We start from the raw sequence: 20,364 nt of genomic DNA, 5'->3' as shown, positions 1-20,364 counted from the left end.
AGGGATAAATATTAGCCATGTAAGGGTTAAAAGGAAAGCTCAGAGGTAGCACCTAGATTGTAATTATCGAGTGAAGAACTATCTAGACATTTGTTGGGCTCTCCATTATGATCACACGGCCAGCTTCTAAACACGATGATCAATAGAATTTGGACGTGGTGAGGCTAAAGGGAATGGCCATCACATTAGCTTCAACGGTGTATGATCATGTGCTATTGTTCAGTTCAATGTAGGCATACATTTTTATTCATTTCATTGGGAAGGAAGGTTCAACAAGTATAGGAATCTAAATAAACAAGAAAACACAGCACTCCATCCTAATTGATAAATTTATTTTTTATATCACATCTAAAAAAATAAGCATGCTTAGTAGGGGCTTAATAATGTACCGAACTTCGGGTATAATGGGTCTGGTGCTAGTAGGGTAAGATTACACTTCAAATCTCCATTCCATAAAAGAACAAAACTCATGGGTTATAAACACATCCTGAGATCTTCAGAACAAAAGTTTACAATCTTCATTCTCTACTGCATATATATTTTTAGAGCATCTCTCTCTAGAATATTCTTGTATTTTTTCTCTCTAAAAAAATACTTATTTAAGTATCGGAGAGTCTCCACCTCCACTGAAAGAGATCTTTTACAGGTACCAGCCACTAATAGCCTTAACCTACCAAGCACCAAGTATAAGCTATCGACTACCTTTGTTAAAGAGAATGGAGAAAATTAATATGATCAATTGATTAACTGATTATTTAATTTTTATTTCTAGACTAATTGGGTTTTTGAAACATCATCGCTAACAGTTATAAAATTGAAAATGGAACTTAAAGTTTGAGTCACGGACAGACAATAATCAGGTTGAGGCAACCATAAGGACTGCTGCTCATATCTTGACCAAGAGTAACAGAAAATAATTGCTCCTCGAAGAAATTTGGGATTTCCGAGGACTTTTCACCAGCTTCTTTGTTAGTGGGTGGTTTTAGATTTTAAGCCAAAACTAAATGATTCTACAGAAGCACCTTTCGAGGGTGACCAGTTTTTCAAGTATCTAAGGCGAGTTTGATAGGGACATTATAAAGACGGGAGAGACTTTGATGATCGTTTTGGTACGCAAGTGGAACGATGGAGGCCCACATGTTTGTTGGTTTGGGCTGTTTTTTGGTGGGCCACCTAGCATGTCGACTTCATAACTTGTCCTGGAGGCAGGTTTTTGTGTCTGCTTAATTTCTTTGAAAAAAAAAGTTTCCTTTTCCACCTGTCCTTGGAAACTAGCTACAGCTGAGGCCAGTTGCTATGAAAGTGACGTGCAATGCTTTAGATTCATTTTTAAGCCGTTAGTTTTAGTGTTATAAAAGTTTTTTTAAGAAAAAAATTTAATTTTTTAATAAAAAAATTTTAAAAAATATTATTTTAATAAAATAAAAATGAGTGATATGCTTTAGATTCATTTCATTTTTAAAAGGTTTGTTTTGGTATTATGGAATTTTTAAAAATATATATTAATTTTTTATATTTTTAAACTGATTTAATTTGATGTACTGATATTATAAATAAATTTTAAAAATAAAAAATATTATTTTAATAAAATAAAAATGACGTGATATGCTTTAGATTCATTTTATTTTTAAAAGGTTTGTTTTGGTATTATATAATTTTTTAAAAAATATATGAACTTTTTATATTTTTAAATCGATTTAATTTGATATATTTATAATTTTTAATTAGTTTTTTTTATTATTTTCAAATATATACTGATTTTAAAAATAAAATTTTTTATATTAATACATTTTAATAAAAAATAATTTTAAAAATAATCATTAAAATAATATCAAAATAGCTAGTAGATGGTTAGGCAAAATCCCTGAAAATTTACTTTTGTTTGCTTGAAACCATGAAAGAATCAAATTATCTTTCTAAGATTTTTTGTGAAAGCCGTGGAAAGAGTAGCCATCCCTTCTGATGAAGTTAATGACTATATAAGTTTTTAGTAATTATCATATTAACAATTATAGAATTCAAACATGAGATTATATAGAAAGCAAATCCTTTAGTCTCAAGATCTTATATTATTATACTATATGGTTAATGTGTACTTATATATATATATTTTCTAATCGAAGTAGTTGCTTGAAGGATTCACGCGTTAAGAATAAAATAACAAGAAATGGTTTATCGGGATCGTCCCACTCGGTCACAAAAATAATTCTATAATGTGGTTTTGCATAGGATAATAAGATCCACTTGACGCTGTAATTTTACCCCTTTGTTGGAGATGTGATCATTTGTTAGATTTAGGTGTGGGTTGGGGAATAGAGTACTGTTTTGTTTTTTAGCAAAGATATTAAAGTAAAAAAATATTATTTTGGTTTAAATGCAATACTTTTTTATTTTTTAATAAATATATTCAGAGGTTCTCTGCAGTAATTTTAACAATTTTTTAAATAAAAAATATGAACAATATAATTTTGTTATATACATATTTCTTAGCAATGTAAAACATTAAAAAATAATTTTATATTGCTTAACAAACACTTACATTCGCTGCTATTCCACGTGGGACATGATAGATTGCTTCCTTGCTGGTGATTTATGTTATACACATGGACTCATTGCACGGTGTACTGTTATATTGCGATTTTTTTTGTTTCGAACTTTTTTTTTAGCTCTAATTGGATCAAATTAAAAGTAAATTTAAGTTAATTTATTAGGAAAAAAACTACTTTTCAAGACAAAGAGTTAAAATAAAAAAAAATTAATTAAGCTTTTGGCAAAACATTCATTGTAGTCCTCATAGTTTATGAATTATAAATATGAGGTCATTCTAGTTTTCAAATTTTTTATAAAAGTAAAAGTTGTTACAAAACTTTTTTTATTTATTTTTAATTTCAAATCCTAGTGTAGAGAGATAATCGTCGGCTGACACTAACTTTAGCCACTAACATGTTATCAACATATTCCATTAAACGAGGAGAGTTGAACTTAGATGTTCTTTCAACTTCAAATTGCCTAATAAAAATAGATCTGTCATCGATAAGCTTTTAGGATTTTTGGACCAATTTTTGGATTATAAAAAGCAATATATAAGTTTATCAAGATGTCTGCAGTATTTTGTATTTTGATAAAAACCTGGTTAAAAATCAAATTTTTAACCCAAAAAACCCAAGACTTGATTTTTTGATGGCCCTTAATCACCAAAACTAGGTCAACAACGAAGCGTCATGCGCTTTAATTATTTTTTTTACTTTAAAAAATAGACGATACATCATTTGCTCTTTAAATTTATATAAAAAGCATAAAAGTATGGATGAGATGTCGCCAACCCTCTACTACCGATAAAAAATGCCTAGCTTGTGGGTCTGGAGCCCAAGCCAAGCCTATTTATAGGCTAGATGTATGGGTAGACCCACGCACTTGGCCTAGTTGTGTTTGTATTTAATGTTTTTCAACCCTTAAACTTAAATAAAAAAATATTTTTTTTCATCTTTTGTTTGGTTTTTAAAGGTCTTTGTTTTTATCTCACTTTAAAGGATACCTTCATTTTGTTATCCAACTTTTTTAAAAATAAAAGGGATATTTTTTATTTTAGTCTTACACGGAACCTTTATTTTTTGTTTTTGGAAAAAAATGTTGTTTGATATAAAAAAGTCTTGTGCTCCTGTTGGCGTATAATTAAATAAAAAATAATTTTGAAAATAAAAAATATTAAATATAATAGGGTGTAGAACTCAAATCGAGAGTTGACAAGCTAATATCGGTTAACTCGAGTTTTTTTTTGAATATTTTTATTTTAAATTTTATCTTTTAATATTGAGTTGATTAAATAATTGAATATCATTATTTGTTTAAGTTTATTTTTTATGAAATTATCACGATCTCATGATTTTGGTAACAAATTTAGTTAATTAACCCAGATTTACCTAGATCGTTACAACATGATGCCCTTTACAATTTTTTGTATTAAAAAAAGGAATTATCTGACCCACTTTCTTTTAAGTGTTTTTTTTATTATCTGACTCAATAAAAAATTGATTTAAGAGAAATGAAGTTATTCTCCATAATTGGTTTGTTGCTTATATTGCGAGATTGTATATATTTATATATTTGTATCTCTCAAAATTTTAATTTAGTTCTTAGTTATTACTAACAATTTTTTTAATTAAATACACTCATATAATTTTTAATTTACAATTAGAATTTTTTATTGGTATCAAAAACATGTTGCATATACTAGCAAATATATATTTTTTTTGCGATGAATTTTTTTCTAGCCCACGTGGACTTTTTGTTCAACCTCGTCAAGAGGGGTTTCTACTTCCCGTATAGGAAAGTTTATTCTAGTTTTGAGTTTCGGAATTCTGATTGCCTCGTGAGGGTGAAGAGAAAAGCAGCTTCAGATTTGGGCCTACTTTCCCGAATGTGCTCGCCTTGCCAGCCCACCCATAGGCCTCAAGCCCAGAACAGAACAGAACCTGACTAGGCCTTTTTGAATTAAATAACTACAAGGGACGCTTTGAGCTTTTGTTGACGTGTTTGTCTAGCCAAGTAGGATAGGGACTTCTCCTTCGTTTTTATTTTCAATTTCATTTTGACTTTTCTTCTCCAGAACAGCAAGCAGTTTAACAATCTCGTCAACAAAATTAAGATAATGAAATATGTGAAAGAAATAAAAAAATTTAGACATTAATCAAAAGAGATATATCCGTAAGTATGAGGTCACTGAGATACAGCTTCCGGGCGGGCAATCCATACTTCAAGTGGATGTATAAAATCCAGGATTTGGGCTCCGGAGTAAGCCTAAGACTTTATTAGAAATACTAGAGTATATTTGTTTTTACTTTTAAAAGTATTTTTTAAAATATTAGAATGCTTTTATTTTTTTTTCTTGCTTCAAATTCAAGTTTTAATATTTTGATATAAATTAAAAAAAATATTATTTTAATATATTTTCAAAAAAAATAAAATTTACAAATAACTTAACATGTTTTTAACCTTATGGGTTCTGTATGTAGAAGCTAATTGAGTTTACGTTTGCTTTTAGCATCAGTGATCAAACTATCGACAATCCCATTATTTTTCTAAGCGGAACGAACATTATTTTTTTGGAAAAAAGGTTTATAAGTTTATATTAGCAAAATTCTGCGGTTTAAAGTGTTAATGTTGATTCAGCGGGTTTTAAGAATTGAATCTAATCTGAGGTCTTGGAAGAACAATTTCTTCATTATAATCATAATCACACACACAGATTACAGCAAATCCTTCGTTCATCAGTCTCAAATCTGATCCGAGAAAATTTCCTTTGAGCTTCAATTATTTTTCTTTGTTATATTTTGAAAGAAAATTTCCATGATTCAAATCTGATTCCGTGGAGGTACAAAGAGGGGTGGCCCCTAACTCACGGCACTCAACCCACCGGCCGAGGGGACATCATTTAACTTGTTTCTGAATCCAAAGGACATGTTTAAGAAATCTATAAATAGTATCCTTCCACCAAACAGGAAATAAAGAAGAAATATGCCATACAGCTTGCTAAGTTGCTAGAGATAAAAGGATAGCACGGCATGATGAATCACATCGATTTTTCATTTCTTTTGTATGGTCAAGCTGGAACTGTCTCAAGCAATATCATCTCAAGGGTACTTTTCTCTTCGATTCCCTTGAACAATCGGGCCCGTTCTCCACATATCCATGATCCCCTCTCGTATATATAACTGACTTTAACCAGAAATTGCCTTAATTTCAATCCCAATTGTCAATACCAAGTTGAATTGCAGTTCATCTTTCATTATGATGCTTTAATATCTGATAATTGAATAAAATCCATTCCTGTTAAGCTGTCATCGTCAAATGGCACCAGATTAACAGTGATTTTGAGGAGCTGAATAGCTGATCAAGCAACTTCTTCTCTAACTAAATTTTCTGCATGTCAATGGGAACATGAGATTTTGCAAGAAAAAAGGGTCTTTAATTAGCAGAGCTCTTGATATGGAGGTTTGCTTCCGATTCATTTCCACCTCACTTTGTTGCCATCGACGCCTCTAGGTGAAGTCTTTCGTGATTGAGGCTGGAAAGATAATAGTAGGAAAGGACACATCGATGGAAACTTGTCTTAAATTCATCGGGGTTTTTTTTACCGTACAAAAAGGATGACCGAGGTTTATGTAAAACGACGAAATTTTACGTTTTACACGCATCGTTTTTGCTCATTCATTTTACTAGACTGTTGATGACAAAACAGATGCCAGCATTTTAATGTACGCCTAGCGTGATAAACAACCGATTTTTCTATTTTGAAGTTAGCTTGCACATATAAAGTTTTTTTTTTCCTGATCAAAGACAAATTATTCATGTTGAATATATCCATGCTAGCAAAAAAACATATTTTTTCACTTAGTTTGTAATAGGTAATGATTTAGTATGTATTTTTTTTTTTTGATAATTATGGGTATTCGGGGTCAGCTTGTACGTATCTCGATTAATTTTTTGATATCCTAAAGTTAACGATCATGTAAACTTCCAGTGACCTTGAGGTTTACGAGACTCGAATTGGTGAGTTCTGGAGAGCAAATGGTTAAATTATATTCTTCAAAATTTAATTTAATATATATTTGTTTACATGACTTATTGCAATTTCAAACATGAATAGTCATGTAGATGAACCAACTTTGATATATCCGGTTCACAATTTTCCTAGTGATAAAATTACAGGGATAGCAAAGACCTTACTAAAAAAAAATATTGATTGAATACTTTTTCAAGGAAAAAAAAGAGTACTTTTTAAAAATCATCCCAAGGACGTGCTTTCGTTGTAAAATATTTTTACTTTTAGAAAGCCTGTTCTCATCAAAAGCTGAGGTCGCAAATTCGTGAAGCCATAAATGGGGAAGCAAATAATATGCTATGGATTTCTTTTGTACTGGGCCTTAATGACACGGTCCTAATAGTGGTGGACATGAGGCCCACATTGGTCCCATCAGAGAAGCATCTCAAATACTGGTTGGACGATACGGGCAATACTCAGAGCCACTAAAACTCCAGCTAGCCGATGTATGATTGATTACAGAGAAGGAGAAGCCATTTATTGTTCTATTCCATTTGCTTACACGAGGCAAGCCGTAGATGTTAAAGCCTCAGGTACACCAGTAATAGCAGTAGCTCAGTTGGCGAGCTGGGATCCACCATGATTGAGTGGAACTCGTGTGGGATTTGCCAGGCGTGGATTTCCGATAATTACTCCATCTATTGTACCTCAAAGCCCTAGAAGAAGCTCAGCACTCATTTCCGTTTACAGGGGAAGCCATTTCTAATTTTTGCTAGTAAAATATACCTACACAAAGGCATTTGTACTGAATTGAATGGAAATAAAAGGCCAAGATTTGTACTGAAAAGCATGCATGTCCATGTCCATGTCCATGTCCACAGTAAAAGAGTACCAAAAAATGTGAATCATCACACATTATATCAAGGGCCCTGTGCTTTTTTTTTTTGAGGGGGTAATCAGGTGGATTTAATTCGCATTTGCCAAGACAGATTTGTTGTTTTCCATTATCAGTAGCTGTACTAATCAATGCTGTTACCATTTCAAAGTTTAAGATATGTGCTAGCTACTGCTATCAATTCTATTAAATTCAAAGATTGAATCCTGCAATTTCTCCTTCCAGCCTTACAATATGTAGTAAACAAGTTTAAACATGCCTTACTATGGAGAAAAAAAAGTTTTTATCTCCAAAATAATAGTGAGATGTAAAAAAGAAACATAAACGTGTATTTGGCCTGATACAAGTAAATTTACGCCATGATTTAAACCACCTTCTTGATCTGTACAGGACTACATCGATCTCAATGCCTCCTTTTCAGAAGCTAATGTCAAAGGATCTACTGAATATATTGGATTGATTTGTCTGACTAATTATGATAGACATGTCTATTTTGGTAACTGGCAACTAATAAGAAATTGCCCGAAAATAAAAATAAATTTACTTACAGTGACCAGTTCAAGTTCCAAAAGGGTTATTTTATGCATGAGATGAATATTCAAGGACAACTACTGTGGTGATAAATGGTTTCACAGGCTACACATGAGATCGGGATTGAGATTGAACAGCGATAATTATAACATGGAGAGTAGACGGGGGTAATTTGTCTTCGACTTTAATTCATTGAAAAGGAAAGAGGAGGCGACTGCAAAATTAAAGCAAATGCTCTTATTGATGGTGTTTCGTTGCTCTTGAGTAACTCTATGAGATATCACATGTCATACATCATGTCCCTACCGTACGTTATCTTTACTCTCAAGTTTCAAAGCGTGGTGGTGAGCAAATTTGTTCCAGCATTCACTTCTTCAGTTTGGTTCCATGTACATTTATAATTAAGATCACCTACCTATCCCTAAATATGATGGATCTGTGTGCTTATTTTCTTACAACTTTTCTCGACACAGTGGCCAATCATGGGATAATGGGGCATCCTATATATGGATTTATTATGCGTATGATATCTTGTCATGCCTTGCTACCCCAGTTACAGCCTGCTTGAAACCGAGGGATCTTGAGTACTTGATTTGTTTAAGTAATTCTGAAAATCAATCAATTTAGGTGAACGATGAAGTCCATGCCTGTCAAACTCAAGCCAAAAACCAAATAGTTTAGAATTTTCTGTAATTAAAACTTGTTAGCTGTTGCTCCTCTGGCTGATCATGCATGCAGATTTATTGCAAAACATAAATAATTTAGTCTTTCGTCGTCATGGTCCAGAGATATCACGTGACACTGGAAGCAGAAGATCCACTCCGTGTTGCAGTGTTTGTGGATTAGCTTGAGCCACTCACTAATCGGGAGAAAAATCTCTCAAACTTGGTAGGAAGGAACAAATAATTGCTGCCCGGCAATAATGAAGTTTTCCTCGGTAGGAAAAGGTCTCATGTCCCTAAATATTATAGTGCTGATGATTTATTTCTCCTAAATACATAATCCATGCAGGTGCGTTGAATAATGTGTTGTGGTGGTGAATGGCCATGTGATCTCGATATAAAGATTCCAGCTTACCTGCAAGTTAAACAAAGAAAAGCTGCGTAATAAAATGCGATTAGATTTGCTTTAATTAAGATCCCATCTCTGTTCATGCTTCACATGTCATGTATTATATTATGGAAATGGATTAAATCCTGGAATTCTTTCTGAATCTAAACCATGACAGGTTTCTTTCTATTCCCTTGCTTTGTTCTGTATGTTAATCTCCAGGTAGACCCATCTCTCCAAACTTTTGATTGAAATCTCGTGGAGCACAAGTAATCGGTCAGCTATTTTGACCTCCAAGAAACAAGATGCATGTTTGCTTATGCACTAATTATAAAGTAGAAGGGTGCTTTAATTAAAAGATTAGCCACTTGGAGGAAAGCTCCGTTTCTCGAGGCTGTGGTTACAGAGCAGAAATCAATGGCATGCAGATGTCTTATTACCTAAGGGAGAATCAGATACAACAAAGAAGGTGTTAAATCCCATGCTACTTGTTGTTGAGGAAGCAACATCATGCATGCATGTGAGGCTGATCATAACATATAAAAGATGTCATGTCCCCCAACCACATTTGCCCTCCTACATGGCTGATTATTTAACACCTTCATGGCTAATTTTAGGTTGAAATATTATCCAAGCAAGTATTTCCTTCAACTCAAGAAGGATCCATAGAATCCCGATCTCCCATCCATGTGATGTTTCATTTCTCTTGCAGCCAAAAAAACAAAGATGGGAAAAAACAGGAACGGATATCGGAGGCCTGGTGGGCCTAGCTGCTGTAGGGTGGTTTAGTGTCTTTAAAGTTGAGTTCTCTGTCACCCAGCTATGCCATGGGTTACCTGACCCAACATTTCTTTTACAATACAGCACATACTATAATTATGAATTATAAATACATGCAACTAAACTAAAAGATCTAGTTGGGTTTAGCTCTTCTTATTTTTTGTTGTCACGTCACCTTTTTTTTTAAACAGAGGGGGCGGAGAACATAAAAAAATAAAGGCTCGTGAAGACTAACTCTAGCCCACGTGTACGCGCTGTTTTATAAAATTTTCATGGTTGTTTTTTTTTTAATTAGGCATTTTTTTTCCTTTTTTTATATTTTATATTTTAATTTTGAATTTCTATTGAATTTTATTATCTAATATTAGATTAATTATAAATTAATATTTGTATTTTTTAAATCATATAATAAACTTTCTAATAGAGTTGCATTAATTACCTTCGATATTATTATTATTTTTTTGCTTGTTGTGTGCGTATTATGTATTTTTTTTTATACCGTGTATCTTGATATCCTTATATTAAGTTGTTCACACCATTAATCATAATCATTTCTTTCCTTTTAGTTCTATGAATTTTTTTACACCAGTGTACTCTATTAGAAATATACTAAAACTGCTCAGTTTTTCACTGTGGTAATCCACGGTGAAAGACTGAGCTGTTTTTTTTTAAAAGCTATTTTTCTTTATTTTTTTTTGATGCCTTTAGTTTTGTTTTCTTTCTTTGTTTTTTTTTCTTTTAATAAATTTTGTTTTGTTTAATTTAGTTTATTAATGTTAATATTTTTTTTTAATTTAGTTATCAGACTTTTATGACATTGATCCCGGGTTTAACAGGTTAACTTGGTTTCACGAGTTAACCCAGATTTTTTTTCTTTTTAATTAATTTTTTTCGTTTACTTTAGTTTGTTAATGTTAAATTTTTTTCTATTTAGTTATCAGAATTTCATGACACATATCTCAGGTTTCACGGGTTAACTTGGTTTCACGGGTTAACCCAGTTAATTCTGGATTAACCCGTCCATTTTTTTTTGTTTTTTTATATTGTTAATGTTAAATTTTTTTTATTTAGTTATCAGACTTTCATGACAAGGATTTCAGGTTTAACAGGTTAATCTGGTTTGACGAGTTAACCCGAAGTTTTTTTTTGTTTTTAATTAATTTTTTTCGTTTACTTTAGTTTGTTAATGTTAAATTTCTTTCTATTTAGTTATCAGACTTTCATGACACATATCACAGGTCTGACGGGTTAACCTGGTTTACGGGTTAACCCGTCCATTTTTATTTGTTTTTTTCTTTTGTTAATGTTAAATTTTTTTTATTTAGTTATCAGACTTTTATGACATGGATCCCGGGTTTAACGAGTTAACCTGGTTCGACAAGGTAACCTGAAGTTTTTATTTTCTTTTTAATTAATTTTTTTTGTTTAATTTAGTTTGTTAATGTTAAATTTCTTTCTATTTAATTATCAGACTTTCATGACACATATCCCGGGTTTGACTGGTTAACTTGGTTTCACGGGTTAACTGAGTTAGTTCTTGGTTAACCCATCAACTTTTTTTTTTCTATTTATTTATCAAACTTTCATGACATGAATCCCAAGTTTGATGGGTTAACCTGGTTTGAAGGGTTAACCCAGTTAATTCAGGTTTTTTTTTCTTTTTCTTCATTAATTTTTTTCTTCATGTTGGTTTTTTTTCTTTGTTTTTTTCTTTTTAATTAATCTTTTTAATTATCATATTTTTATGATACGATCTTGCAGCCAGACCCACATTCAAGGCTCTTGGATCTGGTGTTGCAGTCAGACTCACTTAAACTTGAGTCATGTAAGTTTAATATTATTATTAATATTATAAATATTACTCTTGGGTCAAACGTTGCAGTTAGACCCAAGGCTTTTGGGTATATCTTTGCAGAAAGACCTAACACTCTTAGATCTTAGCATTTTTTATATTTTTTATGCAAGAAAAAAAAATTAACCCGTGGGTATGCCTTTGTTTTTTCCCCTTTTCTTTTCCTTTTTAAGCATTTTATTGTGGACTGCACAGTGCAGTCCATAGTGAAAAAGCTGATGCTTTTAGTTTTTTTCTGGCTTTTTTTTTTGTTTTTTAATTTACTTTCTTAATATTAAATTTTTTCTATTTAATTTTCAGACTTTTATGACACGGATCCCGGGTTTGACGGGTTTGCCTAGTTAATTCTGGGGTAACCCGTCAATTTTTTTTTTCTATTTAGTTATCAACTTTCACGACACAAATCCAATATTTGACGGGTTAACATGGTTTGAAGAGTTAACCCAGTTAATTCGGATTTTTTTCTTTTTCTTCATTAGTTATTTTCTTCATGTTGGTTTTTTTTCTATGTTTTTTTCTTTTTACTTAATTTATTTAATTATCACACTTTTATGATACGACCTTGCAGCTAGACCCACATCCAAGGTTATTGGGTCTGGTATTGCTGCCAAACCCACTTAAACTTGGGTAATGCAAGTTTAATGTTATTATTAATATTATAAATATTACTTTTGGATCAGACGTTGCAGCCAAACCCAAGACTCTTAGGTATAGTTTTGCAGAAAGACCTAATACTTTTAAATTTTAGCTTTTTTTAATATTTTTTATGCAAAAAAAAAATTGACCCGAGGCATCGCGCGGGTCATCTAATTAGTTTCAATTAAATGTTATCATTTTAAATTATGTTGGTATAATTTTATGTGTTAGGAGTTAGGATATGTTTCCAATTACATACTCTTTCATATCCAATATGTTATATAATACTCTAACATTAAATTTAAGATCAATTTTATGAAATGTAAATCTAGGTGGTTGTTGTTTAAAGAATTAAAAGATCAAGGATCAAAAGTAATATAAGTAAAAAAACAAATTATTTTTTTACTTTTGTTGTTCAAAAGACATGGAAAAGTTTAATTTGATCCCTTAAATTTCATCTCTTGCATATTTAGTCCTTTTTAAAAAACTGTTACGTTTTAGTTATGAAACTTTATTTGTTTCGTATCTCAGTTCTTTGTTATTGTGAAGGGAGAGAAAAAGTCATAAGAAAATAAAGAAGAGACAAAAAGCTTTTGGTGGCTAAATTTTAATCACCAATAATCACAATTTTAGTGTTTATGAATTCATTTTTAAGAAGAAAACTCTATGGATGAGATTTCTATATTCAATGATGTCTAGAAAAATTAGATCGGGATCCATATATTTTTTATTTTGACTTTGATTTTATGTTTTTAGTCCAATTAAAATGTGTTTTGTGATTATAAATAGGGTTTTAGAGGTCCATATAATTATTTCCCATGTTTTTTTATTTAAAAAAGGTTGAAATTTGAGTTTTTGAGATCCAAAAACCTGGTTTATGATTTTTTAGTCACTAAAGCCACTTTTAGGGATTGCAATATTATTTTATAGGGATGAGTCATCTATTCCATTAAAAAATGATAGGGGTGAATGATTATACCCTTTAAAAATAATAATAGTTATGTAGGTTAGGCGTTCTAAGTCTAAGTGTGTTTTGGTCTTTTAATTTTGGGCCAAGTGTTTTGGCCCATTAGTCTAACCCAAATATGTCTGATCTTTATTTTTAATTGACCATTTTTTTATTATTTTTTTATATAATTTATAATAATATTATATTAAAATAAATTTATTAAAATAATTATGTTAGTAGGCCATAGTTTTCAAATAATATTAGGTTTTTTTTTTATGATAATACTAATAATTACTTTCTGAAAAATTAAATATGATCTTAATATACATAAAGTTGTAAAAACATTTCTCATGAATATTCAATAAAAATAAAATATTTATTTTTCTATTGTAATTTTTTTAAATTTATTAGTCTTATAAGTTTGATACATTCACGTAAAAATTATTGGTTCTTGATTGATTTATTTATTTTATGAATTTTATTTAAATTATGATAAGTTTTTGTTTTAAAAATAATGTTACTGATAATAAAGACATTATATATATATATATATATATCTGTGTGTGTGTGTGGGCGCGCCCGCGCGTGTGGATACAAAAAGAAAATTTTAATTAAAGAGATATATTTTTTCTCTTTATCTCAAATCATTAGAATCTGTAAACCTCGAATAGAATTTTTCCCGAGTTAGTAAAGTACTAAAATTTAATTCGGAGGTAAAACGAGTTAATTAATTTGAATAAAATTAATTATAAATGAAAGAAAAATATTGTTGAATAAATACAAAGAAAAGACTTGAAAAAAAAAAGATTGTTGAATACAATATAAGAAAGTTGGCCGCGATAATATACCTGATTAGAAGAAAACAACTTACCCAAATAAGAAGTAGTGGCATATTTGTAAATAAATAGAAATGTGGTTGGTATGTATACCTAATGGCTTACCAATGAAGCCATTTTTCTCAATGAATGGCTGACCATGCATAATGAAAAGAAGGGAGGAGAAATTGATATTTTCTTGACTTTCCTTCACAAAATCATAACAAAATAGAGTAGAATATTGAAAAAAAAAAAGAGTTTTAGTGATTAAAAGAAGATTTTGTAAGGTTTTTATGAGTTCACGCTTGAAAAGGAAGGAATAGGGTGGTAATAAGAAGTTGAAGAACGAAGAGTAATCAAAACTTTCCTTAGATTTTCTTTGTTTTAACATTATTAAGAGGTAAGGAATTCTAATCCAAGCTTAATTTAAAATTTTGTTAGGAATAGGTGAGAATTTGGTGTTTACATACATTATGGAAAATCTAAATTCTAAGTATTGTTTGAATTGGTTGTTTGATGCTTGAAGCATGTTAATATGTGTGGAAAAATAATGAGTAAAGTGTTGATTAAAAAATATTAAAGAGAAAACATGCCTTTATATTAAGGAAGTTTCAGCTAGGGTTTCGGATAGGGCTTTAATTTCTTTTGATTTAATTTTTATGAAATTTGGATAAAATTGTGTTAGAATAAGTACAAAATAATTGGGTAATGCTTAGAGTGTGGAAAATTTCAAGAATTTTGGTATTCTTGTCGTGTACACTTGTTTAGCCAAAAAGGATTGTGTATAGAGCTTGAATTGGTTGATTAAATTAACCTTCAATTCATGTTAAATTATGTTAGTTAAATATTAAATGAATGAGTAATGTATTAATTGCAAAGAAATTGAGAAAAACACATACATTTCTTAGGCAAGGAAGTTACGGCCACATGCTAAGTAAAAGTATTTAAGCATGAAAACTTTATATTCTTACCATTGATTTGAAACTCGAACTTCAAATGAGGGATTAAATTAGATTCCCATAGTAATTTAATTGTATAGGATGTGTTGTATCTATCAGTACAAGAGAGGCTGCAAGATCCATTTAGAAACATGGGATTTCTACTCGAGCACAGCCGTCGGGTAAATACTTTACACCGTAACCATTTATTACACTTAAATTTTCTAATGTTGAATAACTGCAATTTCTTTAAATATGTTATGCAATTATATTAATTGTGACTTGAACATTGAAAAGATGAAATTTGACTAGTTATCATGAATGAGACTAGTGATATCAACTTGTTTGATGACCGAGATTGATATTTAACTAGTTACTCTAAATGGGACTAGTGGTGTCATCTTGTTCAATAACCGGGATTGACATTTGAATAGTTACCTTGAATGAGATTAGTGGTGTGAGTATATCTAATGATTGGGATTGATATTTGACTAGTTACCTTGAATGAGACTAGTGACATCAGCTTGACTGACGATCGAGATTGTTATTTGACTAGTTGCCCTGAAAGGAACTAGTGACGTCAGTATGTCTAATAACCGAGTTTGTATATTTAGCCAGTTACCCTGAATGAGACTAGTGACATCAATATATTTGACGATCTTGATTAATATTTTGCAAGTTATCTTGGATAAAGCTATTGGTGTCAGTATGTGTGACGATTAGAAATTTAATTGAGTGGTTACCTAGATGGTACCGGTGATATTAGTATGACTGATGATTTAGACATCTAATTTGATGAAATTATTTAGTGAATTCATAGGCTTAGCTTGAAAGAATAATTTATGATGGAGTTGAAAATGTATCCTTGAACTTAATAAAAAACAGGTAAGCTATATGAATTACATGAATTAATTATGTGGTTTGTTTATAATATATATTATGTAAATTTTCAGGTACATCACAGCCCGGTGCAGAGTAATAGATGATCTTAGAAAATCTTTTGTTTTAGAATATGAAGATGTAATCTTAAATTGTTAATCTACGTTGCAATGTAATTTTGGGATTAATTTAGATATGTAAACAATAACAGAATTAATGATATGTGTGAAATTGTTATTATTATTTACTCATTAAACTTATATATATATATATATATTATTGTTTATTGTATTTGATTAGAATATTATTTTATTGAGATTGTCATTGAAATGCAAAGTGATTGAATCGTGGGATTAAATGTATTGATACGATGAGATAGATAAAATCCAGGATAATTAGATCAAATAAATATAATGATTGGAATGATTTATTAGTCATGTTGTTGATAATTTAGTACTGATATTTTAAGGGAAACTTTATCGGAATTGTAGTAGAATATAAAAATATAATTTCACCCATTTTTTTATTAAAAAAATATTTTCATAAATCATAGATGATAATCTCCCTCCACCCTAAAAACAAAGAAGTTCTGTTTTGTAAGAATGACAAATTATGACAGCTACAGAACATAAAAACTAGCTACTTTCCACCCAACTCCAGGTTTCTGATTTTGTTCAGGCATAGCTTATGATAAAATAAAGAGTTCGAAGGGCTTAAGCTTTCATAAGTTTAAACATTAGATTCAACACATGATGCATTTCATAACAGTGCTACTGTTAAAAACCTCTTAAGTTATTATAAAAATAAATAAATTATATAGCAGAAAAATAAAACAAAACCATTACGGGGACAGGAAAATTCAGAGTTCTGTCCTTTCAAATTTCTCTCTTTGGGAGTCCTTTTTAATAGCAGGTAATAATCTGATGCTATTTTAATTAGTTTTAAAAAACCGTCATAGCAATCCGGGAATGAAATTATCGAAACTTTATTCTCCATATAATATTTTGTTTTACACTGTGATTTAATTATATTTTTAATTTTAGTTATAAATTATTATTTTTTATATTTTTAGATTGTTTTGATATATTGATACTGAAAATAATTTTTTAAAAATAAAAAAAATATTATTTTGATGCATTGTCAAATAAAAAATATTTTAAAAAACAATCTTCATCACACTTCCAAACAAGCACTAAACTAGCAAGTGTCACCAATAAAATCACCACCGTTACAGTTCTATCGAAAGAGAGAAATGCAGCTAATATGAGCTTAGCTTATACTTAATAAAAGAATTAATATATGGTTTGAATTGCCTTTAGGTGATTCACTCCCAGGAGGGGCGGGGCAACCGAAAAAACATAACCTGGGTTATTTTAATATACCCAAAAAAACACACACAAAAAAAGAGAAATAAATTGTAATTTATTATGTTCAGTGAGCATTACTTTTCCTCCTGTTTGTTTTTTTTTCCCTTCTCTCTTTACCGTTGGCCCACACGTGGGCTGGGCATTTATCATGGGCCTGAATAATCTGCGTTGGGCTTGGTCCTCGTTAACACAGAAATACCTCAACACTGGAATTTCTAACATGGAGGCAAAGTGGGCAGGCTTGGACCATTTGGTCACATTCTGTACAGACACAAAGATGCCGACACGGCAGAAGCACAACCGAAGCCATCCGTTTCCGACACGATTTGCAGCTTGGTCGGCCTGGAACGACGGTGACCCGGTCAGGATCAACATAAGCCGACTCAGCATCCTCAGCCTGGCCCTGGCCTTCAACTCCCCCCGAACATCCTGTTCCACCATCCCCTCTCCTGCTATCCTGCACCACTCCCCCGTTCATTATAGCCTGCTGCAGTTGGGCCTGCAGGGAAGTTGCTGTTACCTCCTGGGTCCTTGCCTTTGCCTGCCAAACTTGTGCCTCAATGCTGAGTTGCGACGCACGTGCTTCTAACTCGGCGTTTTTGCGCGTGGCCCTCTGGACTTCCGCTTCACTTTCCCTTAATCGTCTGGCTATTGATTCCTCCGCTGCGCCTAATAGCGCACGGTAGTGCTGCTGTCTTTTCTCTGCTAATGCGCGCCTCAGCTGCTCCCCCTGAATAAAAATGAAATCTTCATTCATTTGTTTACAACCATAAGAAAAACTACAAAAAAAAAAAAACAGAGATCAGCACAATTGAGAAGGAAGAATTTTGGCACCTGGGCTTGAAGGAATTGATCAATCTCATCTCGTTGCCGTTTAATTTGGGTGGAGAAATCTTCTGATATTGATAACAAAGCAGAGGATTGACATGTACTAGTGCCAAAATTCTGCTGTTGGTAATGATGATTCTGTTGTTGTTGGTGGTGTTGGTCACCAAAAGATAAACGAAGGCCAGTAGACACGACATTTGGATTTGGTTGAGGATGATAACTTCGATGGTTGTGGAGTTGAGATAGGTCTATTAACTGAGTTGTTGACAGAGGCTGAGGCTGAGTTTGAGGTTGCATACATAATTTATTGATTGTTGTCGTTGTAGTAGTAGCTGTTGGCGCTGTTCTTCCTCTCTTGCGCGGATTATTGCCACCTGCTTCAAATTAATGTTATCAGATTTTATAAATATATAAATCTTGCATGGATTTCCAATCAATGTTGGTATCCAAAATTAAGAATCTCATTATAATCAAAGCTTTGGTTAAGGGGACTTGGCTAATTACCTCCATTGTTGAGTAACATATGGGATTGATCAAGATATCCTCCAGGCTGTGGTTGCAATGAATAATCGTGACCGTCTTGACCGTTTCTTTATACAAAAAGGAAATGAAAGAGGGGGAGGTTAATTAGAGGAAAACTTGGAAATGCAGAGAGCAGAGAGAAAGAAATTAAGAATTTGTAAAGAACCCAAAATACCTGTTTAGAAGGAGGGCATTAGAAGGATATTGAGCTTGGACAGCCATTATAGATTATCAATAGATAACAACTAGATATGTAAAGGTTGAGACTTGAGAGGGAGGGGGGGAGATGAATAAGTTGTATGTCTATAAATATGTATGTAAGAGTTGGTGAATATGTATAGAAGGCAAAGAAAGGTGGGATAGAGAGAGAAAGCAAGAGAGAGAGAGAGGTATGGAGCAAATGTGATGAACAATAAACGCTAGCACATAAGAAGCATGAAAAGATGCCCTCGAGCCAAGGCGGACTCTTCAATGAGAGGAAAAGGATTGAGACATGAAATCGTACTAGTCCAACAACAAATAGTTCCCAGTATTTTTTAGAGAGAGGAAAGAATCAATTAAGAAAAGGAAATTAAAAAAAAAAAACAGAAAGAGAAAGAGAATCAATGAAATGAATCAAGAAATATAATGATGTCTACTGTGAAGAGGAAGAGGCCTCCACCACAACCAAAACTAGAAACCATCACACACTAGCTAGCTAGCAGTAATCTCCATCACCACCCATATATCTTCTCATCATCTTTTTCTTGGTTTTGCTTTGCTTTCTTTGCCTTGCTCGCTAGCTTTGTTTTTCTTCTTGTGTTTTATATCCTTTCTTTCCCTTGTCTCTCTCTCTTTCGATGTAAGGTAAGAAGATGGAGAGAGAGAGAGAGATGCGATTGAAACGAATCAGTCCAAGAGAAAGACACCTTATTCTGCTCGCTCTTTCTTTGTTTTGTTGGCTTTGCCTTTGCTTTCTCTCCTCTTCTTCGCGTGAGTTGGCTTTTCTTCAAGCGGTGTCTCGTGTTTGCTATCACCAACACCGATGCTATTAATTTATTTGCACTCCTTATAGACATTTAAACATCTTATTTTCATTTTTGCTTTATTCTTTTTTTTTAAAAAAAAAGAAAAAAACCAACCTTGATAACAGTAACGTTGTCTTTTTACCATTGCTGTTGTTGTTGTTTTTTTTTTTTTTCTAGAAAGAAAATAATAAATGTGTAGAGATGTTGAGAAAATCAATGGTGTTGGATAAAGGGGGTAACGTGTAGGTTGTTTTTGTATTATTCATTTTATTTATGGCCCCATGCTCCTCTCGCCAGCTTTTCCCCACAACTACGTTTTATCTTATTTTCCCTCTCATTCTATAAAATAAAAAAAATAACAATAATATATCCTTATTTTTTATTTATTTTTCTCTTTTTAGTTTTATATATAAGGTAGGAATTGATGGTTAATGGCTTTTGAATCAATGGGCAATCTTAGTTTTTTTCCTTGATTTGAAAGGAAACTCTCACGTACCAAAAAATAAAAAAAAGAGAGCGTCTTGTAATTTTTAAAAAAATTCTTCTTCTTTGGTTAACTTAGCCCCGAGTTTGATTTTAGTACCAAATTAAGTGGTCTATATTCAAGCATTTGCTTTGAAATGGAACGCCCTCTTTTAATATTTGTTCTCCTTGCTGCCTTGTCAATCCCGTCATGATCAATGTCTTATCGTCTTTACATGGATATCACACATGAAAAAACTAGAGTAACCATACACAAACGTATCGCCATGGATGTGTTGCATGGATTGTGGA

General features: G+C 31.8%; 1 protein-coding gene across 1 annotated transcript; it reads right to left on the bottom strand.

Annotated features, from left to right (window-relative positions):
- Positions 1-17,119: 17,119 nt before the first annotated feature.
- Positions 17,120-19,615, bottom strand: LOC18109485 (E3 ubiquitin-protein ligase BOI). The gene is made up of 4 exons (XM_024593436.2): positions 18,759-19,615; positions 18,566-18,651; positions 18,068-18,435; positions 17,120-17,963 (listed from the first exon to the last, which is right to left on the bottom strand). The coding sequence occupies exons 1-4, from the start codon at positions 18,803-18,805 to the stop codon at positions 17,418-17,420; spliced, it is 1,047 nt and encodes a 348-aa protein (XP_024449204.1). The 5' UTR covers positions 18,806-19,615; the 3' UTR covers positions 17,120-17,417.
- Between the last annotated feature and the right edge of the window lie 749 nt (positions 19,616-20,364).

This window comes from Populus trichocarpa, chromosome 1, assembly GCF_000002775.5.
Source record: "Populus trichocarpa isolate Nisqually-1 chromosome 1, P.trichocarpa_v4.1, whole genome shotgun sequence".
Taxonomy (NCBI): domain Eukaryota; kingdom Viridiplantae; phylum Streptophyta; class Magnoliopsida; order Malpighiales; family Salicaceae; genus Populus; species Populus trichocarpa.
This window is presented reverse-complemented; position numbering and strand designations above follow the sequence as displayed.